At 41.6% G+C, this 25,330-nt stretch overlaps 1 protein-coding gene across 1 annotated transcript in view; it reads left to right on the forward strand.

The window, feature by feature from the left end:
* The window catches only part of LOC125890228 (protein crumbs homolog 1-like), a 113,257-nt gene that overhangs the window by 49,157 nt on the left and 38,770 nt on the right, over window positions 1-25,330 (forward strand). Inside the window, exons 5-6 of the mRNA XM_049578758.1 lie at window positions 15,472-15,657; window positions 15,770-15,883. Of these exons, the coding sequence (XP_049434715.1) occupies window positions 15,472-15,657; window positions 15,770-15,883 (300 nt within the window). The remainder of the gene's footprint in view (window positions 1-15,471; window positions 15,658-15,769; window positions 15,884-25,330) is intronic.

Below are 25,330 nucleotides of genomic sequence, written 5' to 3' on the forward strand. Positions count from 1 at the left end.
GAGCTATGCCTCTGGCGAACGGTTACCCAACCTCCCGGCTGCACAGGCGTTACCTGAGGACCCCTAGCAGAGGCTATGCTATGTGGCTCCGTACCGGCTACAGGGGACTGGCTAACTACCGCAGCTACTGAATGGTTTTCCATGTGCGGAGCCGCGCTTCTAATTAACTAAGCCTTGCCTCCAACACAGCAAATAAGCTACACTTGTTACAATTACCACTATCGCTAAAGGAGGCAGAGGCATAGCTAAACATTTGGCACACCGAGCAAGAAAGAGCAGAGGGAGAAGCCATCGCTAACTGTAAAGATAATGTAGCTACCAAGGCTAGCAACGTGCAAACAACAGCTAAGAGATTAGCAGGGAAGTCGTAAAAAGGAGGAGAGCTATAAGTGCTTAAACAGAGCTAGTGTGGGTTTACAGAGTCCTGCACTGGGTTGGGTACCCGCGGGTACCCGCAAAAACAACTGATTTGCAGGTGGTTTTTTAAAAAAAACAATTTTTTCCCGGGTTCGGATCTGGGTGGAAAAAAATAACATGCGGGTCGGATCGCGGGTTTTAGATAAACACATCAGTGATTAGTTGGGTAAACTACAGATAACTATCTTGGTCATTATTTACTCTCTGAGGATTGCCTCCGCTATTTCGCAATGGTCATTGGTTCAGCTGTTTACACGCGTTTCACCATCTAATAACACAATTTGTGATTGGACGACAGAATCAACATGGCTGCCACCGTCTAACAAGCGCCGCTTCCAAAACAGTAAATAATTATTTAGGTATTTGAGAAATAAGTGGATAAAACGTACAACTATCACTTTATAATGTTTCTGAAGTGTTTCCCTGATGGATTACTTATCTCCTCGATGGATTCTAAAGACACGTGACGGCTCGTAACTGCTGAACGTCGCTCTGGACAGAAAGTAAGTCTATTATTACACATGTAATGTTCCTTTACATAGATTAAAAGTTTAAAAGCATTAAACGTAACAAACGAGTGCTTTTACACTCGTATGGGAAAAGAACACAGAGGGTTGATGATGGAGCTGAGGTCAGGTTTTTATTGTGAGAGCTGCTTCATTCAGGTCGTCGTTTACTTACTGGCATCTTAACTGTGGCGATATGCTGTTCAATATTCAGCCAATATGACCCAAAATGATTACTTTAAATCCGGGTTACGGGTCGGGCTGTGGGTTGTGTTTCAACGGGTCGGACCGGGTTGCGGTACTAATTGGCCTGATGCGCGGGTTTGCGGTTCAGGTGCGGGTTTGTACGTCGCCGGGTCGGGTCAGGGCGGATCTTGAAAACTGGACCCGTGCAGGACTCTGACGTGGGTTAAGACTTGAAATAGATGTTAAAGCAACTGAAGTGAGAAAGCAGAAAGCAGGCTAGTAGAATTCACAAGAGCAGTACAGAGACGCTGTCACAGAAACACCGGAAATGAAACAACTCGCTTACCGCAATACGTCAGCACGTCAGGAGACTGTCAAATCAACATAAAATTTCAAGGCAGCAAGGTAACTTTTTCTGTAAAAGTTGACCTCATTAACAATCTTAAGTTTGATCAATACTTTCAATAGCATTATATGTCAAGTCAACTAAATCACTTATTTTCTAAAATGACTGAGTGGAAGATGAATTACTTTTTAAAAAACTATTTATTTTCACCATCTTTTCAATCTCAAGTTCAGGCATAGAACAGTGAACATGAAAAATGCCAGCCAAAGGTGCTTAAGGCGCTTAACAGAAGTAAATACAATTGCAACACAAAATATAAACGTTTTATATTAAAACTGTAAATAAGAATATGTATAAATGTAATACAATAAAAGCTTAACAATCGCACAGTTTCTTTGTTTTTAAAAGTATTTAACAGTTGCACATCAACAATTGTGTAAATAGGCTACTTGCACAATCACTTTCAGTCACTTCCACATTTGGCATATTACTGCCTCCCCACTTCCGGTCAGTACAGATGTCTGTGGCTGTGGATGAGGAGGGGAAGAGAAGAGAAGGAGATGAGGGTAGGAGAGGAAGAGGTGCCGCTGCAGCTTTCACTCCCCTCCTCTCCTGTGTCTCTGACACGGGGGGAGGGGCGAAGGAGGGCAGAAGATGCGTTAAGTTTAGGGTAGTTTTCATCAGCACACAGGGGGATATACACACACGAGCTGACAGTAACAGCTTGTCTACTCTAGAAAATAAAATGGAGTCGGTTTCTAAGTGCCAAACCCTGAGCAGATAAAAATCAGTGATATGCACGGGGCTGTGACGAGCGAGTACTGTCAATTTACCACAGGAAATAAGAACAGCATTTTGAACATACTTGAATATACTTCCTGAACATTTCCAAATTCTCAGTCAGAGGCTATAGCCTTCTCTTCCCTCCTAGCTCGATGCCTCATCCTTCTCAGGTGGAAGGCGACTACACCTCCATCTCACACACATTGGGTTAAGAGTGTTATGTCCCACCTTAAGCTGGAGAAGTTTAAGTTTACCATACGTGGCTCCACTCAGAAATTCTTTAAGTGGTAACCATTCCTGGATTACTTTGAGAAAGTATTCCCCTCTTTTAAGTTATTCTATATTTTATGGGACTAATTTTTTATTTTTATTTTTTATCTTTATTCATTATTATTATTATTATTGTTATTTATGTATTTATTTTAATTAATTAATTTTCTCCTTTTACTGTGTGTGTGTGTGTGTGTGTGTGTGTGTGTGTGTGTTAATATACTGTAACAATAATACTGAAGGTCATGTCATTATTGTCTGTGTTGTGTTTATTGTGGTCTTTTGTTATGGAAACTCCAAATAAAAATAGTTCAAATAGAATATATATATTTTCTTAACACTTACATTAATATGTTCAGCTGACTACCAGTAATAAAGTGAAAAATGTTCAAATAACCAAATACACTCACTCCATAGACGACAGAGCCGTTAGCATTAGCGTTAGCAAAGTTAACGTTAGCTCATTCGTCGTCGCACATTTATCTTCAAAATATTCGGACATATCGTCAAACAAATACTTCCCAGTGCAGGTATACACATTCATCTAACACACTTGTGAAACTGTTAACAGGAGGGACTCATACCTGGATATTGTGATAAAAATGCAGACACGCTTTCCTCTGCTCACTGGTTATGTTCTTGCTGTTCCGTTGCTTGACTGAAATGGCGTCCTTTCCAACTGACACGAGGAGCAGGAAGGCAGTCTGTGATGTGCGGATTGTCCAAGGCCATTTTGCAGGGGCTACTCACATTTAATTGAGTCAGCTTAGCAATCTAAGTTACCTGTACTGTTCTGATTTAACTAAAGAGTTGACAGCTAAAGAGTTGACAACATTAAAACTTATATATTTCAAGTTGGCCCAATGATTTAGATACTTTTAGTTGGACTGACTAAGGAAAATGAGCTGAGGTAACAAAAAACCCAAATTCATTTTTACAGTGTGGTGTCTCTTGCTCAGATAGCCAACAAACCATTTCTGATCTGAATGACAATAATTCTTATATCAACAAACACTGACTCATTTTTTGTACTAACGCTAAACTAATGTTACTTCTATAATCCGACTGATAGGGTAACACTACTCATTTTCTCACTGACTTATTGACTTACTTTGTTTTGACCCCAATTAGAATCAATGACTGTGTTTACAAGGTCTTTAGTATCCCGGTTTTGATTGGGTTTTTTAAGTATCCCGTTTTTGTGTTTGTGCATGTAAACACCATATCCATATGCCCTTTTCCCGGTTTCAAGAAACCCGGTTTTGCCAGCTGGAGTACTCCGATAGAAGCCGGGATACTGGAGCATGTATACGCCTTATCCCGGTTTCATGAATGGTTCAACTACGTCACACAGCCGGCTGAAGGATGCCCTACTCATTCTGAAGTTTTCTCTCTACTCTGAATCTGTAAACTCCGTGAGAACGATCCTATCCCACCAGTCACAGCTACATATTTTCATCCACTGTTGCCTTGTACTGCGTGGCGGCAGTGACAGCCGAATACTAGAGCTTGAGATTCTCTGCGTGCCCGGCCTAATAATGTCAAAATATTATTTACAGACTGATTTAACAGACGATCACTGCTGCCACGATCACTGGAAAGTCTGGGCGAGAGGCTTCCACAGAGGAGTGCCCAGTTTGCACCAGCTTTAAACACGTTATTTACTTCACTCAAACTGCGTGTGGCTATTAGCGCTGGTGTTAGTGAATTAGACCTTGTTTATCAGTGAGAATCATTTCCATAGAAATGTCCAATTTTTTTTTACAATATTTATTCACAGCCCTTCACCACCTGGATCCTAAAATAAACACCTGTTTTATTACATAATCATGCTTCCGTGTTGCGCCATTCATTAAGATCCTATGTTTCTGTCATTCAAATAACAAGACTTGTGGTTTAATACTCTTAATTATAACAGCCAACTTATTGAAAAATGTCGGGTTTACATAATTACAGTTAATTGGACGGGCCGGGCCGGTCCCGGACATAACGTGCACAACATGCATAACGGGCTGGATTTTTTGGGCCCGATCTAAGCTCTACCAAATACCTATCAAAGTTGGTGACGTATTCAATATTTGTTGTCGCTCTCTCCTCCCATTGCTGAAGATGAAGTGGATGAGCCATAGCTGTAATGCGACGTGAGTGTTTACTAATGCTAAGCCCACTAGAAGCCACAGAGGTGTCATTTTTGTCTTACTTCTAAATATAATAAATATATCACATTTCCCGCTCAATCTGTTGTAAACAAAAGACGTAAAAGATGTAACACACGCCTGCACAGATAGGATGCAGTGATCAGAAAACGGGTTACTGGTATTTATCATGTATACAGGGATATGAATAACCGGGTTTCTCTGTGTTCCATGTAAATATCATATCCCAAATATGCTCAAAACCGGGATAAGCCTCAAAACCGGGATACTAAAGACCTTGTAAACACAGTCAATGTGTTTTATGTGATATTGACTTACTTTGCTTTGACCCCAATTAGAATCAATGCGTTTTATGTGATAAACTTAAGCAATTTCTTTCACTTTGGTTAAAGATGATGATTTGTATTATATTTTGGTCAACAAAAGAATGATTTCATGTTTGACATGTTCATTTATCACTTTTTATTAACATTTTGACAACTAATGACATCATTGAATAATCACACAACACACAACAAATGCAGTAATGGACTACACACACACACACACACACACACACACACACTTACTAATGACATCATTGAATAATCAATAATAGCATAACAGGCTACCTAACATGCGCGCAAGCACACACACAATAATGGTAAGATTTTATTACAAGGAAGCTATAAATATCATAGTAAGGCTGCTTATCTCTACACAACAAATGCAGTAATGTTAGCTAGCTAACATTACAGTACTAACATTACATAGTAGTTAGCTAACTAGTACCTACATTGTAGTTAGCTAACACTAGCTAACTTAGTTAGCTAGTGTTAGCTAGTGTTAGTGCTGCGCCTCACCAAGGGCAGCCCCCTCATTCTCCACTCTCTCCACTTTGTGCATGTATAGGTCCTGTTTGTGCATGTGTGTGTCTTTCAGACCTGTGTGTAATTGACAAGCAAGAGTGAAAACATTGAATTTCCCCTCAGGGGGATTAATAAAGTGAATAAACTTAATAAAACTTAAACTTAAACAGTCACAGTTGATAAGAATCAAAGATTCCTAGATCTAACCCTTGGTATTCCATAGGAAATGCTTGGGGTCATTTTTGACCCCACTTATGGAAGAGTGGAGTAGTGATACAAAAACAACAATTTCTTAAAATGTATATAATTTTTTTTTTTTAAATGCAAATGGCCTCATGTCAGAACATGTTTTATGAGGAATACCTGGAATATGAAATGATAAAAACTTTTAATTCCATAGATATTGAAGAAAAACAACCCCTGGGGTCATTTTTGACCCCACTTATGCATCTAAGGGTTAAGGCTAAGTAAAACAAGAAATCAGTTTCAATATTCTTTGAACTTTGTCATTAGGGTTAAAAGAAAGCTCTTACACTGATGAAAGTGTGTCCCAAATTACCAAACACGCTGTCCCAAATTACCAAACATGTCACTGAAAGAAAGTTTTGTGTCAGCTACAATAAAATGGTGAGCCATGCTTTGTAGAAATATCATATACATTTAATTTCTTCACATAAAGAAAGTAGACACCTTGAGGAATTCAGAAATGCATCATATGTTGGGTTATTTTTTCAAATTGATAACAAGAATTCGATCAATAGATAGAATTACAAAAAGTGTCCCAATATACCTGAATCAGTCCCTCCAGAATAACGCGATTATGCGATTGCATAATTCAATGCATAATCAGCCAAAGTCCACATATTCATGCGAGGGCCGTATTTTTTCAAAGATGCCGCACTTTCGCCGCATAAATCGTTGATTTCCGCGTAAAATGCGCGAAATATGCAGGGCTTGCATGTTTTTATAATAAGAGGGGTTTTCCTTGTGAACGCTCTCTGTAATGTACTGTTGGGAAGAGGAGGAGCTAAATATGATCATTGGCAATAATTCATAATTATTAACATTAATTATGGATTATTAAAATATTTGACTAATTAATTAATAACTAATTAGTTATTACATAAGCATAATAATCAAATTAGCTTACAGCGGGGCACCACCGGGAAAACCCGGACCAATGATCAGACGTAAATTCAGTCTCAAGAGCGTTCACTTAGGAAGCTAATTCTAGGGAGATATCAGCAACTATAAGATAAACAGGAAGGAGTGGAGCTCAGGCACTGACTTTGTCAACCAGCTTCATCACAGTATACAATGAAAAACCAAAGCAACCTCTCTTTGCGGTATAACAGGGTTTATTCACACTGATGACATTAATTTACAACCAACATCAACATTGCCCTATAAACCCTATCAACTATAAAACATTACTGAATCAACCAGCAAGCATCAAGAAGGGTGGGTGTGTGTGTGCGTGTGTGTGTGCGTGTGAGAGGGAGAGAGGTGTGTGAGCGTAGCAAGATGGCGGCTGTGACACTGCGAGCTACGTCACGCAATGGCGGCTCGCCAAGAAAGCACGCGACTCAGAAAAAGGAGGGGAGCCGGTAGAGAGGGAAGTTCGAATTGCTCGGCTCCAAGTGTAGGTTAGTGGAAGAGAGGAAGAGAGAAAGGGAAGCACTCAGAAGTGTGGTCACGCAGGCGGTATTGAGATGCAGTAACCCGTCTGTGTTACGTAGAGACGCGCTCGGCTCAGCTGATGAGCGGCGTGAATCTGGACATTGAACCAACACAGCCGAAGTACTGATCAATCCCGCGTGCGGGGCGACACAATAGCGGTCCGACGAGATCGGATCACTACGTATTACAAGCAGACACAAACGGGCAGGAGAATAACAGACAGCAGCTACACAGGCAATATTTTTACAATATCAATGCAGCCAAAATGGGACGCAGCGGTCCGTATCAACAAGCCCTTACAAACTTAAAAAGAAAACACACACTAACTAATATCTGCCCAGAGCTAAAGCCTCTTACTGTTGCAGAAGGTGGAGTGATGTGTTGGTCGTTCCTCGTGCGTCCTTTGTTACGGCAGAGGTGAAGTGGTTAGCGGCTCACAGCGGCTAACGGGTCCTCGGCGAGGGGGCAAGTCTCTGGTGAGGCGAGTTAATTCCGGCTCGTAGCGGGGAATCACTCGGGCAAAGAAGGGGGTCCTTGTCCTTCTTCTTGAAGCAGGCAGTCCTTGTTATCTACCAAACTTCGCATCCTCGGGCATCCGGGTGAGAGGGTCAATCCGTGGTCTCGTACCGGGCTACTCTGTGTTCCTCGGCGCACAGAGTGAGGGAGAGGAGAGGAGATCAGCTCAACCAGCGAGGGAAATCCGTAGGCCTAAAACGCGTCTAACTGTGCACAGTAATAACTCTTTCTAAAGCGTTCGCCACGTGGGACAAGTTGCTAAGCTTTAGGAACAGTTGTGGGTACTTCTATTGGCTATGAGGATCACAGCCAGAAGCGTTTCCCTCAGGTACGCTCTGTGATGATATACCCCGGCGTGACGTCATCGGTGCGGGGTTGGCTGTGGCGGATTTCACTCAATGGGAGCTGTGTATTTCAAGGGACCTCTGCTGGTCAGCTGGGGTGCTGTGTTGGGGTTTGAATCAGCCGATTCACACAGAGAAAGGGGGTTGACTGATTCCTTTGTTCTTTTGGGCGCCAGCATGTGGTCTCAGGCTTTGATTGTTACATGTAGGCCCAAAAGTTTATGGATAAAGTGTAGGCCTTTGTTATAAATCCTTGTACGGCACAACAGTACAAACAACTGTTGTGTCTCTCTGAGGCTTGCTGTGTCACGTAATGAGACAGAGCGCGCTTTCTTCTCCTCCTGTGGGGAGGAGGGAAGAAACCTTCCAGTGAAATAACTCTCAATCTAAAAGAGCTGGTTATGATTTTAGGCATGAATGTGGGATTCGGCCTCAGAGTAGCTGTGCTCCTGTCATCTCTGATAACGAGACAAGACGGGGAGACTGAAAGCGCACATAAATCACTCACTCTCTTACAAAGTCAGGGCTAAGAGAAGTGCTGTCTTTAATGACAGTAGTTTGAGAGAGATTTGTGACAGAGGCTCGAAGGGAGGTTCTTTCAGAGCGCGTAACACCAGGGGTAAATCCCACTGCGGTGCCAAAGAGCGCGTGACAGGTCTCTGTCGCCTGATTCCTTTCAAAAAGCGCTTAACCAGCGGGTGCGCAAAAACAGATCTCTCTCCATAGCCTTCATGACATAATATATATTTTATTTATTTATTTTTACATAAGTTGTAGCATATTCTAGCTACAGAACTTGTTTGACTCAGCAATGTTTTCTAAGTTAGAGCCATGTGTTTATTAAGGTCTGAAATAAAACAAGATGAGAACTTAAATATTCCCTGTACTTTCTGTGATGTAGTATGCTTGCTTATCATAGGAAGTAATTAGAAATGACTACATTAAGGTAGTAGCCTAGTGAGAACAGGGTGTTGGGGGAATCACTTTTTTCTTCCTTTTCATCAAACCGCAGTTTTTGCAAGTTCCTGCAATTTTTGCAAGTTCCCGTAATTTTTACAAGTTCCCGCAATTTTTGCAAGTTCCCGCAATTTCATTGCATGAAATTGCAAAATATCCCGCATATTCCATCATATTTTTTAAGAAAACGTGCCGCATAATCAAGGATTTTTGCCCGCAACAATCACAAAAAAAACTCTGCATTTTTCTGGAAGGACTGCTGAATCCACAAAGGCTTACAAACAAAACAAAGACTTGAAACAAAAACCTGGTAACATGCATGGATGGCTTGGACGCTAGACAGTACTCTCCTGATCAACATGACAAGACGAACTGACACAAGAAAAGGGAGACAAGGACTATTTATACATGAGATAGGGGGAACACAGGTGAGACCAACCAGAGAGCAGGGAGACAATCACAGTGGTGGGAAAATCACACAAAGGGATGAAGTCAGGGTCTGAAATGAGAGGGAAAAGGTGAGTACAAAATAAAACAGGAAGTGCAAGACGAGACTAGACATGAGTGACTTTAACTTAACAGATTTTACGTGACGTGACAACTTGCAGTCCATTTAGAATGGACCCATTACCCACCAGTTGGGAATCACTGGTAGACTGTGGAAACTGGAATGAACTCTTGTAAATTCTTGAAAACTATGCAAATTTTGTGGGGAAAAATAAAGGTCTGCCAAAAAAGTAGTTCGTTACTTGGTTGTTTTTTCTTTAAATAAGTTGCTAAATGGTTTTAAATGTAACCAAATCTAGTGAGGAGGAAACATCATACCAGCTGTGTCAGAGGGATGCGTCCAGGTAGTCAGATGCAGTTTTGTCAGTAGAACCTGCTTGCTCTGACAAAATGTAAATTTGCAGCTTGCTTTAATCAGACAGAGCTGAAGTGTTCATTCAGCATGTGTTTGTTAGACTCAAATAGCCAACACAGCTAACAGTTCAGATATTAGCTACAGCTAGCTAACAACAGTGTATGTGTGGACTGTGTTGGTATATTTGTGTGCGTAAGTCAAGGTAAGGCTATGCAGCTTTATTTGTCTAGCACATTTTATACACAAGACCAATTCAAAATGCTTTACAGAGCAATAAAATATAAAACACAATAAAGGATACAAAAAAGACCAAAGAGAAAAAAGATATAAATGGTAAAATTATTATTAAATTATTTACATTTTTAAAAAATCACTATAAATAATAGCAAAAGTGCAGACAAGAGGTGCAGAGATAAAGGGCTCTAGTTTCCCGGCGTGGCGTTGGGTGGCGCAGGGTGGCGAACCAGAGCTAGTTTCGAGCAGCGCAACCCAAGGCGCGCTCAGTTTGGTAGCTTGGCAGACCGAGGTGCACTGAGATGGGTGTGGTGACGCAGCAGGGCGAGGTGTCGACAGATCCAGCTTGGCACAGTGACAGTTTCGTGCCAAAAGGATTCGTCGAAGGTGCGCTAAAAGCTCACCAGCTGAAACCAGGTCTACTGTCAGCGCAGGCGGAACGCAGCCGGTATAAGTGGAAGTTTGGCTGACCGGTGGACAGTGCGCATATGTCACCAAAACCTCACAGGCAGGTTTCCAGAATGTCAGGCACATTAACGATGCAATAAATACCCACAAAAAACACTATTCAATGCAACTATCTGGAATCAGCACATAAATTATATCAACTGTCCCGTCACATCTCATGTCAGATCAAAGGGGATTGGCACCGTTTGGCACGCGTAATGGAAACCCAACCTGATTTGATTAACACAGCTGCAAACTAATGAGTTCACATCCCTCTCAGCCAACCACAAACAGCCACAGCATCAGATAGGGAGTATATATTCAGCATCTGTCATCTTAGAAAAGTCAAAAGAAAAGAAACAGAGTGAGACTGCGAGAGAGAAAGAGCGAGCGCACGCGCCCACATGAGAGAAATGCAACATTGATTTACGATTGTGGTGACCTCCTCCCAGGCTACCTTTGCATCATCAGCCTGTGGAGGTCTGCTCACAGTTCCGTATATTCGGACACTGCAAGCTTGGACCTCCCAGACCATAACATCAGTTTTCTCCTGGGAGAAGTTTGGCCGTCTAATGCTGCTGCTCTCTTCTGCCATGGCAAATTGAGTAAACTCTCATTACGCCTTCGCGCGGCGCATTTAAGGGCGAGGAGAGGGGCTCATTTGATTGGTGTGTTGTGTGTAAAACCCACTCCACGCCTTCTCTCCTCCCTCTTTCTGACTTGTGCAGGTAGGAGGGACGGAGGTGGGAAAGAGGAGTAGCTGCGCCAGCGTGCATGGTGTGCCTAACTTGCAAAATCCGCCTGGCCACACCCAGTTGGCGAAGCGCAGGTGCACTGCGCCTCCGTCTGCGAAACTAGAGGCCAAAAGGTTATTTACTTTCTTTACTTTCTGTCATGAAGATATGATTTGAACCATTCAAGGACAGTTCCACAGAGTCTGGTGTGGTCCACTGTGTTGAAAGCAGTGCTTAAATCAAACGGCACTAAAACAGAGACTTTGCCTGAATCAGTGTTCAGGCGAATGTCAGTTATAACCTTTATGAGTGCATTCTCAGTGCTGTGATGGGGCCAAAAACCTGACTGAAAGCTATCAGAACAATTGTTCAGCTTCAAAAAGTTGCTAAGTTGCTAGTAGACAACTTTTTCCAGTGAGTTTCCTTAGAAACGGTAAGTTTTAAATAGGCCGATAGTTGTTCAGTACAGTGGCATTACAGTTCAAAGCATTTAGGAAAGTGCCAGATTGGGGGGAGACATTAACTATAAACCTGCGTTCACACCAAACGCGAATTCGCAAATCAAGATTACACACATACAAAGATTACATTACATACAAAGTCAATGCAAAGACACAATTAGATGCGAATTTGCGCCGGGCGGTGCGATGGACGCGTCTAGCGCGACACGATGGACGCGATAGACGTGTCTAGCGTGGCGGAATAGACGCGAAATTCGCGTCCAACGCCTCATCGCTCGAGTTGAAAATATTGAACTTTTGAGGCGAATTCACGTGACACTGTGCCGCGAAAGACAATCAGCATTGAGATTCTCCCGACGTCACTGGCGTGTGTCAACAATATCCAGTTGTTGACACAACAATAAACTGCTACTCACCGGAGACAGATGGACAGACGCTCCACAGCTGAAATGGAGCACCTGTAGTTGGTGTCCTGCCGGGAGATCCTGGCGCCAACCCTTGCCAACAGGTCTTCAAACTGTGGTCAGCCTGAAGTACCGCTGAAAGTGGCTATCATCCAGACGGAGTTCCTGGAGGAGGTGGTGAAACTCGCCAAGCTGGATGCGCTTCTGCAGGATAGGGTGAACCCGGAAACGACGGCGTTTGGCCCTCCGACGCATCTGGGACTTCCAGAGCAGGTACAAAGCAGCGATGGTGGTTATCTCAGCCATGGTCGTCAGTGGCTACCCGTAGCTATATGATACAACGTGTCTACTCTACAGTGACCGCAACAAAAAGGAGCAGGCTTGGGTGAAAGTCGCCGCGAGACTGGTCTACTTGGTAAGTTGTGTAAATATGTGTCTTTAATTAGTTTGCAGAATGGTTGTACTATGAACATTAGCACTAGCTTAGCTCCAGTGAGCACAGCCGGCTTCCACGCTACTCGTGCGAATGACACGATAACGAGAATTAACAAAAAGGTCCAGCGTCAAAACTCACGCATTACGCGCGGTGCGTTACTCGCGTTACCAGCGAGTAATTCACTTCACTCGCGCCCGGTGTGAACGCTACATCAAAGTTAGTTGTTTGGCCAGGCTGCTCAGCACAGTTTTACCCAAAGTGGGTAAAACATCAAGGCAGCAAGTTGAAGAACTGAGACTAGAGACAATTTCTTCCAGTGTTTTGTCAGTGATGGACTTAAATTCTGTCATACCTAACACGTTACTTTGGGAAGACTGCTGATGGTACTTTATTCTTCGGCACTGAGGAGATAGTGCGCTCCAACTATCGGGGTATCACACTGCTCAGCCTCCTGGGTAAAGTTTACTCTAGAGTGCTGGAAAGGAGCCTCCGATCGATTGTCGAACCTCAGATTCAGGAGAAACAATGCGGATTCCATCCTGGCCGTGGAACAGTGGACCAGCCCTTTACCCTTGCGAGGCTGCTGGAGGGGGTCGTGGGAGTTTGCCCATCCAGTCTACATGTGCTTTGTGGACCTGGCGAAGGCTTACGACAGCGTCCCTTGGGGGGTCTTGAGGAGGGTACTACGGGAGTACAGGGTGTCAGGCTCGCTGCTACGAGCCATCTGGTCCCTGTATGACCAAAGTGAGAGCTGCGTTCACATACTTGGTGTAAAGTTGAACACATTCTCGGTGGGTGTTGGCCTCCGCCAAGGTTGTCCCTTGTCACCAATCTTGTTTGTGATATTCATGGACAGGATCTCGAGGCACAGCCTGGGGGAGGAAGGGGTCCGGTTTGGAGACCTCAGAATTGCATCTCTGCTTTTCACAGATTATATGGTTTTGTTGGCTCCATCACACGGTGACCTCCAGCATGCACTGGGGCGTTTTGCAGTCGAGTGTGAAGCAGTTGGGTTGAAAGTCAGCACCTCCAAGTCTGAGGCCATGGTTCTCTGTTTGAAACCGGTGGATTGCCCTCTTGGATTGGAGGAGAGTTACTGCCTCAAGTGAGGGAGTTCAAGTATCTTTGGGTCTTGATCACGAGTGAGGGTAGAATGGAGTGTATGATGGATCGGCGGGTTGGTGCAGCTTCTGCAGTGATGCGGGCAAAGCAAAGGTTTCGATTTACTGTTCCATCTACGTCCCAACCCACACCTATGGTCAGGAACTCTGGGTAGTGACCGAAAGAATGAGATCGCGGATAAAAGCGGTGGAAATGAGTTTCCTCCGTGGGGTGGCTGGGCTCAGCCTGAGAGATAGGGTGAGGAGCTCGGACATCCAGAGGGAGCTCGGCGTACAGCCGCTGCTCCTTCGCGTCCAAAGGGGTCAGTTGAGGTGGTTCGGGCATCTGACAAGGATGCGTCCTGGGCGCCTCCCGCTGGATGTATCCTGGGCATGTCCCACTGGTAGGAGGCCCCGGTGCAGACCCAGAACACACTGGAGGGATTACATATCTCGTCTGGCCTGGGAACAAGCTCAGCCAGCTGCCCCCATGACCCGGCCCTGGATAAGCAAATGAAGATGGATGGATGGATGGATGGATGGATGGATGGATGAATGGATGGATTGAGGATGTTGTGAACCCTGTTATTAAAAAAGGCTGCAACCGGAAGGTTAGTTAATCTGTCTACAGTAGCAAATAACATATGAGTTGTTAGTCTTTTTGTTGATGATCTCAGAGAAAAATGACTGCTTTGCACTTGTCAAGGTAATTTGATCTTTGTAGATTTTAAAGTGAATATGGAGCTTTGATTTACGCCATTTTCATTTTGCTTTCCGGCACTCACTTTTCTAGACCCTTGCAGAATGAGTGTTTATCCATGTTGCCTTTTGCTTATAACTGATTAATTTCACCTTAACAGGAGCAATGGCATCAATGACATTTGCAGTTTGAGAGTTGCAGGAATTCAACAGATCATCAACTTGATTTGAAATTGTGGCAGATTCAAATTTGATGTTTGCCATGAAAAGTGTTTCGGTGTTCTCATTAAAGTATATTTTTTCAACATTTGCTGATCCATGGGTAATTTTGGGAGTTATTGACAGATCAAAAAATACATAGAAATGATCTGATAGAGCAACATCAAGCACAGTGACATTTGAAATATTAACACCTTTAGTAATTAGTAACTCAATTTCTGTGGCATTTTTCTCACAGATATTATCCATGTGAACATTAAAATCACCAGTAATGACTACACAGTCCAATTTAGTACAAATAATTGAAGGCATCTCAGTAAAAGCATCAAGAACATTTGGAGAGTATTTAGGCAGCTTATTTTAAATGACACAAATTTTAAATGACACATATTCAAATGATGAGAACTCACAAAATTATAGCTTCTCACAAAGAAATCTATCTCTGAAAAAGGCACAGATATCACCTCTTTTTTTTCTGTAGTGCTTCAAACTCAAATCTAAAATTTGGTAGAGTGGATTCAGTAAGAGCAACATTTCCATTCTTGTTGTCCAATCAAATCTCCGTTAAAAACATAAGATCAAGTGACTTATTACCTAGAGACCTGACATTAAATACAGCTAGTTTTAAATTTGTTGGAGTGGGGCCTGCGATACATTGCTTACAGGGAATTTGAATCAGATCTATGGAATTGGAGGATCTTGGTGTCACCCTCTTATCTAATGTAAGTTAGGATGGGATCACTTCATGGCCTATATGGATAAAATAAAATGAAAAAATACAGTGAGCATTAATTCTTTTAATGCGAGTGTTGTATTAAGGCAGACTTGTCCTTTAAACATGTATTTGTCTTTCTGTGTATGTCCAGGTTACAAGGGAGAGAACTGCCAGCTGGATGTAGATGAATGTGACCAGCATCCCTGTGAGAATGGTGGCCAGTGTTTCCAGCGCTCAGATATCTTGAACTACAGAATGCTGCCTGAACTCAGCAATGCCAATTTCAGCTATGAAGAGGCAGCTGGTTTCATCTGCCACTGTCTGCCAGGATTTACTGGTAAGCCTCTTCACAACAACACCCCTTCAGTTTCTTGATAGATTGCCCTTTTAGCTTGCAATGAAGTGATGAGGACATGGATCTGAATCTCATTAATATGTTCCGCTGGCAGGAGACAACTGCTCAATCAATGTGGATGATTGTGAGTCTGGTCCATGTCAGCATGGAGGAACTTGTCACGATCTGATCAACTCTTACCAGTGTGTGTGTCCAGACGGCTTCACAGGTAGGAGAGACCTCTTATCTGCTCTTCTACTCTTATCCCTAACAAAATAAACTGAGCTGCTCTTCCTCCAGTGGCACCCCACAGAGTGTCCTGTCCCTGTTACTATTCATTCTCACTGACTGCAGGAGTCAGCACAAGGACCAGCACTGAAGTTCTCACGACAGCTGTTGCATGTGCTTGTAATCAGTGAGCTTGCAAAGCTGTGATAATCTAGGCAGGTTTTAAATCTGTTGTGTTTCACACTGAATAAGTGACAAAATAGAGTATACTGAAAATAGTCAAGAAGCATACTAAGCATACTAAGCATACTATGCTATACATATACAAGTCCATTAACCATTGACCATTTTAGCGAATCCAGATTACCCTCTTTAAAGTCCAGGTAAAGCAATCAGCAAGCAAAAAAAGTATGTGTAATGATTTTGTCATATGGCAAAAAGAGTTTCTTATAGCAGAAACATTTAAATAAACTACAGGTGGTAGTGAGACAGTTGCAGGAAGATCTATGACATCCAAACATAAGAAACTGTAAATCACTAGTAGTGAGCAGCACCCTTCTTTGTCAAATGTCTAGTGTTCATTGAGAGTGTAGTGGCAAAAACTTCAAGATTTGATTTTTTCCTTTAACCCCTATTCCAGTTTCCTTTGTTCTTACCACAGGGAGAGTGCAGGTGCAGTGTGTCAGACTCGCAGCCTTCTTTCCAATAATCATTACATAGAATATTTAGCATTCACTGTGGCAAACAAAACAAAACAAAAAAAATACATGACATGACATGATGCAGTGATTTTAACTGTAGCATTTGCAGGTTCCACCCATGTTATTATGGCTGTAGTGAAGCTGAAGCTGAGGTCAATGATGGTGTCTGCTGTCACCCGCCTTCTCTCCGCCATGTACCATGCCAAACCAATAGAGAGAAAAAAAATTAATTATGTGAATACAAATAAATTTAAATGCGGCTCCTACAAGGAGGTAGAGCAGGTTGTCCATTAATCTGAATATCAGAGGTTTGATCCCTGGCTCCTCCAATCAGCATGTCATAGTGTGTGTGAGTGTTTGTCAATGGTTAATGGAGTAACATAGCACCTTGTATGGTAGCCTCGGCCTGTGTGTGTGAAAGGGTGTGTAAAAGGACTTTGTGTGGTCAGAGGACTATAAAAGTGCTATACATATACAAGTCCATTAACCATTGACCATTTTAGCGAATCCAGATTACCCTCTTTAAAGTCCAGGTAAAGCAAGCAACAAGCAAAAAAAGTATGTGTAATGATTTTGTCATACCATAGAAAAATGTGTCATTAACCACCCAGCCAAATTAGAAAGATTATAAAAATCACCAATTGAATAATAGGTTTCAAAATTGTGAAAAAAAAGAGATGCTGGGGGCGTGTTCACTGAAGGAGCTCATATGAAAATAATGGACAATTGTTAGGAACTATGGCAGTAGCACAGTAGCATACACACACCCTGAGCCAAGTAACGAGCCACCGTGCAGCAACAGACTCTTGTTAGCAGCTAACTCAGTGCACCGTAAATCCCATTCCATTCATGACACAAAATTTTAATGTTAAGTGTACACTGATGTCCTGGATTGTCAAAATGACATAAAAAAGTTATGTTCACTTGACACAAAAACTCATCCCTCCATCATTTTTTTATGTCAAGTTAATAGTTTTTGAGTTGTGAGATAATTTGACTAAAATTTATATAGCAGATTTCACCTTATTAGTTTAAGGCCCATAAACAACACTATCATTGTACACATAACATATTGTGGTGTGTTGGAGCTAAATGGGTGAAGTTTCCCAGCATGCCATGAGACAATGTGTTTAAGGCCATAAGCCAAAGAAAACTGTGTTTAAATGTGTTCTGAATCAGTTACGTTACCCATTCATAGACTGTATAAAATAATGGACGTAGTCACCGTGACGTCATCCATCCGTTTCTGAAGAGTGGATTTGAAGCTCAAAATACTCCGCTCTGGACGTCGCCATCTTGGCAGTGCCTGACTCCACCCAACTCCCGGATAATCAAAAATGGGCAAAGAGGCGGGCCGAAGGAAGCCTGGTTGTTTAAACACGCCCACCTTGCTCGGCGCTGCTAAGTTAGCTAAGGCTAACAAGCTAGGCTAAGAAGCTACGCTACTTTGGCTAGCCCTGCCAGCTCCCTCACGAAACTTGAGGTAAGTTGAGTTTAGCTGAAACTAACGTTATACAACAAACCTTGAAACAATGATTCAGCTGTTATCTTAAAAAAAAAAACTTTCATATGCACAGAGCTGCAGAGACCTTGGGAGTCACCTTCTTAATGCCTACTGCCGGGCGTCCGTGTCTGCTGGTTTGGCTGGGGTGGACTGCAGTGGGCCTTTTCTCCTTCTTTTCCCACTCCCTGCGAGGAAGAGCAGCACCAGATGTCCTCATCATCCACTGTGGCGGCAGTGACTAGCTGATCAGCATGATGAAGGAGGACCTGCACCAGCTTCACCTCCAGCATCCTGGCATTAAGATAATATTTTCTTCATTGGTCCAAAGGTGCAGGTGGGAGGCTGGTGGCAATCCAGCAAAGATTGATAAGGCCAGGAAATGTGTTTACAGTTAGAAATTATATGTTTTTAAGTAAATTAGTTAATTGTCTTAAAGACCACCTCCAAACACAGTGAACTGCTTACAGTTGGCAGTGTCACTGCTTTTGAATTTGGGCTTTAGGACACATTTTGTTAGGCTTGATCATAGCCCAGGCTGTCATGGCTAATGTTGAGTTTTTGATATTCATCTATAACTAATAAATTCTATTTATATTTGCACTCCTTTTGTCTTTGCTACTGACTGAATGTTGTATTTCACAATCAAATCTGACTGTCAATTGAAAGGCCAAAGAAATGATACACTACAGATAAAACATAAAGCATTAATGTTTAACATTGTCACTGACAAAAAATTAAGCAGTCCATTTCTGTGTGGGCCTGATTATTTTAACTTTGTACTTGAAGATAACTAAGCACCTTACACCCAACAGCAGAGCCTGAGAAGATTTTGGAGAGTAACCTTTGTTTGCTGCTCTGTTAGAAGTCTAGTTTTAACACAGAAGAATGTGACTGGATAAAAGGGCTCAAAGTGAAAAACAAAGAATTAGCTGGACACAATAGTTTTGAAGCCCCCAAGGAGGTATCACTTGTTTGCTATGTTGCCAACTCTGAGAGGGTCTTCCTAAGGCAAAGGTATTGTGACTTTTTTGTAGTGAGGCAAACAGAAAGATAATCAATGTGTTGTTGTTTTTTTTATCCTCACTATATAAGCCTCAATACCGAGCAATACCCACAGAACCTTCTCATATGTCACAGCGTCACAAATAAATAATACCTCCTACGGGACTTAAAACTATTCAGTGTGCAGATATTTCCTTGTTTTTCCACAAAAGGAGAATTGTTTCTCAGTGAATTTTCTTCATTTGTCTTAAAGAAATGTCCAAACAAAACCAGCACATAACATCAGCTATTCATTTTTTTTACATTCTGCTAAGATAAATGCAAACTTGGGTAAATGTTAAGACATAAATGAAAACATTAAGATGCCATTAATAACGATTATATTTTGTTAATGGTTTAAATCACCACTATATTTCCAATCATCACAGGACACTGATGAAAGACAGCTTTCAGAAAATTTGCTTTAACTCTAAAGTAAATTTTGTCTGATCCATTTTATATAGCAAAAGTTATAACCATTACACAAACAGTTTAACAAAATTAAGTCAAAGCTTGTATTCATGAAATCATCACTATTAAAAGGTTACAAAAAGTACACATGAAATAAATGAAAAGATTTATAACAGTAATTATAAAACATATGGATTAGGACCCAATGTCATAATTTGCAAAATCTTAATTTCTTGTGAAACAACCTCTTTACTGTGGAGTAAATATCACATTGGTCGAGGCGTTGTAACTTTCCTCAAGTGTCCTACATGAGAGAAAGATGACAGGTTAAAAACACAGATAGAAAATTTAAATTTAACTGTACTATCAAGACAACTGGAGTATGAATGTACAGTATGCAATTCATCCACATTAAAATAATTGTTGCTATCAAAAGGAAACTGAACTGTTCTCAAAGCTCACTGCCATTGTGGAATCATGCTATGTTCAGCTGTCTCATTATGAGAATATTTTTTCCATTGGTTTTTCACAGACTGTGTGTGGGGAAAAAGGTAGTAATTCTCACTTTGATAAAGGGTCTTTGCATAAAAGGCACTAAAATGTTAAAGTCAGTAAATACATGTCATGTTCCTTCATTGATAAAATCTTCATTTGGCCTTTTGCATCATGGGAACACTAAACTGCACTGGTGTGTCAGTAATTTCACCTTATTAGTAATAGTACAGAGCAAGCTGTGCCCTAATCGAGTACTTAGTAATGTATGACAATTAGTAATTTATGTAATGCATTTAAATGTATTATGGACAATAATTCATCATTTTAAACTAATAAGTTTCTTGACTCTTTGTGAGGTACTGTATAAAAAAAGGTGTCTTTATCCTGGAGTCAGTGCTGAAGTGATGACTCTCAAAGTGTTCACTGCACAGATGAAAGTCTTGTTTGGAGTCCAGTTCTGTCTCCTCGTGTTGAGTGTCCACTGGTCCAGTCTGTCTGGGTCACCTAGAGGAAAACTTTACACAGACAAACAGATATTAAAAGTGATATGTGTTAGGATACCTACTTCACAGACACCTTTACTTGCAAACAATACAACTTAAATTACTTCAATGTTCAACAGATCATAATCAATTTATTTTAGCAAAACAAAAAGGTGGTGGCCATCACAGTCCTCATATTCTGTCATTATCTATTGTTGTGTAACTACAGGCCTATATCGTACACTAGTCTTCTTAATATTTTATATGTGACAGTCAAATGTCACATTAGTTTTTTTAATTACGTTACACACCTTATTGTAATTTCACACAGTTCGCCACTTTTTAATTTACATAACGTTACACAAGTATAGCCTTAATGTTATGTTAACGTCACACTGCTCATATGACAACGTTAACATTGCATCACGTTAGCTAACTAACGTGGTGGACCTTTATTTTCAAACCTCACACAGCCTCAGCCTTTTGTTCAAAATATTCTCTCCCTAAATGCCTAAATCCTAACACTTATCTGTCAGGCTCTGACTTCAATGCATCCCCGGACTGGCATCTTGCTTGAAGGCTAACCATTAGCTGGCTGGTTAGCTAGTTAACGAGCTAAGCTTGTGTTGTATTGTCTGTGGCTCTGTAACTTGATGTGGATGTTGCTGCTGTGATACAGGTCGCACTTGAAAATGAGACCTCCGGTATCAACGTGATTTTACATGTATTAAATAAAGGCTTAATAATATAAGCTGACAAGCTAGGTGGTGACCGCAGACACCGATACACGCTGCTGACAAGCTAGGTGGTGACCGTAGTGACCGCAGACACCGATACCCGCTAATTAGTGCTAACATATAAACATAAATAAAATAATACTAGAATTTCCGAATTTCACTTACCGAAAAACCTGGAGCACAGAATTCTTGGACGGTCTGTTGGTATAATTAATCGAACAGCAAGCCATATTACTCCAATATTTGCCTGAAAAAATATCCAAAAGGCGCAAACACGGCTGAGAGGACAGGTTCAATGCCTTGAACATGGACATGAATTGGCTGAGATGACGCCGAGCAGACGGCCGAGTCTGAGCTCAGCTCCTCCGAGCTCCGCACAGCAGAGCCAGCGGCTAGTTAGCGTGATAGTTTGCCACCCGTGATGGCGCGACCTGTCAATCAAAGTGACCACGCTCTTAATTATGCGCAATTTCAAACCTTAATAACATTTAAACGGAAGAGTTAGAAAAAATTCCCCCCCCCCACAGTTGTCATGAAAGGGGAAATTAACTATAGAGACCAAAACCATTTTTTGTACTAGGCTGTAAACATGTTTATTTCTGCTCTAAAGTTGGGCATTTTAACATGGGGGTCTATGGGAATTGACTCACTTCCAGAGCCAGCCTCAAGTGGACAGTCAGTGAACTGCAGTTTTTGGCACTTCCGCATTGGTCTCACTCGTCTCCCCCAGAGGTTGGGGCTTGTACCCATTACACAGTGATTAATGTTCATGTATTTCACAATGGTTCTAATGGGTTACAGTTAATGTTGTGGTAAAAGACATTTTGCACCAGTTAAGTCCTATATACAGTTAGTGACCTCCAGTGTTGGGAACGTTACTTTAAAAAAGTAATTAGTTATAGTTACTTGTTACTTTCCCCCAAAAAGTAACTGAGTTAGTAACTGAGTTACTGCACTATAAAAGTATCTAATTACCTGGAAAAGTAACTATAGTATTATTTTTTTATAAAATGCTCAAATATGTCAAATTGTTTGGACACCCCCCCTTAAAGCCGAGTAACGGTGCATTTTATTGTGAATAACGGTAATGGCGTTATAACGGGGGAGACAGTAACTCTTCTGATAACTCGTTACTGAAAAAAGTAGTGCCATTAGTAATGCAGTTTATTTATAACGCTGTTATTCCCATCACTGGTGACCTCCCACCTGTGTGGATATGGGGAACTGCCCATTGGTTTGACAGCCCATTGGTTCGACATCCCATTGTTCCGACCATATTAAACTCATTGTTCTGAAGTCCATTCCGAAATCATCATGATGCCCTGTGGTTAAGGTCTGGTTAGGTTTAGGCACAAAAACCACTTGGTTAGGGTCAGGAAAAGATCATGGTGTGGGTTAAAATGAAAAAGAAAGTCACAAACACATAAGCTGTGAGCCTGCTCCGCCTCAAGCCGGTCGCGGCGCACCATACGCCCGCCGCGAGCTGTTCAGCACCGCGGACAGTCGGACTAATGGGATGTCAATCAATCAATCAATCAATCAATTTTATTTATAAAGCCCAATATCACAAATCACAATTTGCCTCACAGGGCTTTACAGCATACGACATCCCTCTGTCCTTAAGACCCTCACAGCGGATAAGGAAAAACTCCCCAAAAAAACCCCTTTAACGGGGAAAACAAAAAAAGGTAGAAACCTCAGGAAGAGCAACTGAGGAGGGATCCCTCTTCCAGGACGGACAGACGTGCAATAGATGTCGTACAGAACAGATCAGCATAATAAATGAACAGTAATCCATATGACACAGAGAGAGAGAGAGAGAGAGAGAGAGAGAGAGAGACCAATGGGCTGTCGAACCAATGACATGGACCCTGGATATGTCTAACATTAAGTTGTGCTGAGGTGAAATAAAGAGCACTTCCTGGTTCAGAAATCATTTCTTTGCTTTATTCCTGCTATCACGAAACCTCAGCTCACGACATTATAATTTTATAGTTAAATGATATTAAAAAAAAAGATGTTGTAAAATGTTAACTCAATGTTCTTTGTTCATATATAATTAAATGCTCAAACAACAACAACAGCAACAACGTTTATTTTGTGTCTGGTGTACTCAAAACCTTTATGTTACTGTATTGATCTAAACTGAAAGTTTTGAATGTTTTGAAAAAAAAAAAAAAAAATAGTTGAGAGAGTGAATTTGGCTTTTTAGTGTAGCTCACACAGTCTATGGTTGTACAGCACACACCCTCTGCTAAGTGGCTATAGCCTCTCATTCAGCAGCTAACATTAGTTCAAAGAACACACCCACAGCAGTCAGCAGCTATGCTGGCGGGCCAAGTAGCTAATTTGGCCAGAAAGACTGGTGGATCCATTAGTGACTGTTAAGCTTGTGTTTATGACCTGTGGCATTTAACTAGGGTGACCAGACATCCCGAAAAATTTGGGACAGTCCCGAAATCCAAGCAGTTGTCCCGAATCCCGACTTCTGCCCTAATTGTCCCGAAAATTACACTAGAGCAGAGTCTGGAGTAGTTATTGCCTGATAAAACGTTAAAAACTGATCATGGTGGTTGAGTAGTCCTGCAGCTCCTGCCGGCTGCACATTGGTTGCAGCAGTTCCTACATGAATTATGGGTGTTGTATTTTTTAAATTGTGTACAGCAGTGGCAATGAAGTAGATGAAGACAGCACAAGTTGCAGCCATGAGGACAGGGAAAGTGCAGGCAGTCACGAGAAGGAGTGATTTGCATGTTGCAGTGCAGCCTCTTGTTCTAAATGTTCAAAACTGTTCTAAAAACTTGTTCTACAAACTGATAAGCCTATAACGAATGTACCAGGCATTTTTTATTTTGTTAGCTTTTATTTATTTTTTTTATTGATTTTTAAAGGACAAGTGCCTTTACATTGATCACTTCCATAAAATAAAACGAGAACTTGGAAAAGAGGAAAAGATTGAAAAAATTGTTAAAATTAAATTAGGGAACAGCTAAAAGAAATTGTTTGCTAGCTTGACGCTAATGGCAGTACTCACCGGGTTGCTAAAGTGCCTCTGCTGTTTCACACCATCGTTTTCCCTTTTTACTCTGTGTGGTAATGTCCCTAGAGGAAATACCAAAAACCCTGGGGTGTTGTTGTCGTACAGTTGTCTACAACAGCAGATCACTCTGTGTTCCTATTGGTCAAAGTGACAGCTGTGACAGAAGTCGTGAACGACAAAAATAAAATCAAACATGCTAGACGTCAGAATGTCGTGATGCGTCCCAGACGTGGCGTCGGTTGTCGTTAACTATGACACACTACACGAGATGATGGATTATCGCGTACGACACTCATTGTCTATTGTAGTCCATTGTATATCAATCTTTTGAATTTAGGGAGTTGTATTCCTTCATTGGCAAACGTTTTATGGATTACACTATCAATCAATGAATCAGATTCATTGATATCTACAGCATCTTATTTTATTTTGTTTGACTTTTTTATCACATGGACATTTATTTATTGTAATGCGTAAATATCAGATTCCTCTGAAATGTGTCACAAGCCAACTTTCTCCGACAGTGATAATAAGTTATTAGGTAATAGTAATAATTATTTGTGTACTGGTTTGCGTCACTGCAAAAAGAACTTTTCCTTTGGAGGACAACATGTCAAGTGAACTGAAATGATTGTCCTCAGTAGAAGCCAGTGTTGGCAGATAACCTTCATGCCAGGTCTCAGAATCTCCTTTGCCAAACAATAAAGGGTTAATCTTCCTCCTGCTGATCATTCCGCACGACCAGCCAAGGTTATTAATCCCTCATTAAAGGAGATTTGTCACTGCATCACTCAAAACAGGGGGATCTGCACCAAAAGCTGACCTTCAAATGCACAATGTGGATTTAGAGGTAAGGAATTCAGCCAGATGCTCTCATCAACAAAATGAGAGGCTAATTTAATTTGCCAACAGTATTATGGCCATGTGATGAGGAGGGCACAACAGAGCATAGCAGAGGATAGGAGGGGATGAGAGGGCATATGGTATGGAGGGACATAGCAGACAACAGCAAAGCCAATAAAAGGTGCCATATGTCA

This window comes from Epinephelus fuscoguttatus, linkage group LG6, assembly GCF_011397635.1.
Source record: "Epinephelus fuscoguttatus linkage group LG6, E.fuscoguttatus.final_Chr_v1".
Taxonomy (NCBI): Eukaryota; Metazoa; Chordata; class Actinopteri; order Perciformes; family Serranidae; genus Epinephelus; species Epinephelus fuscoguttatus.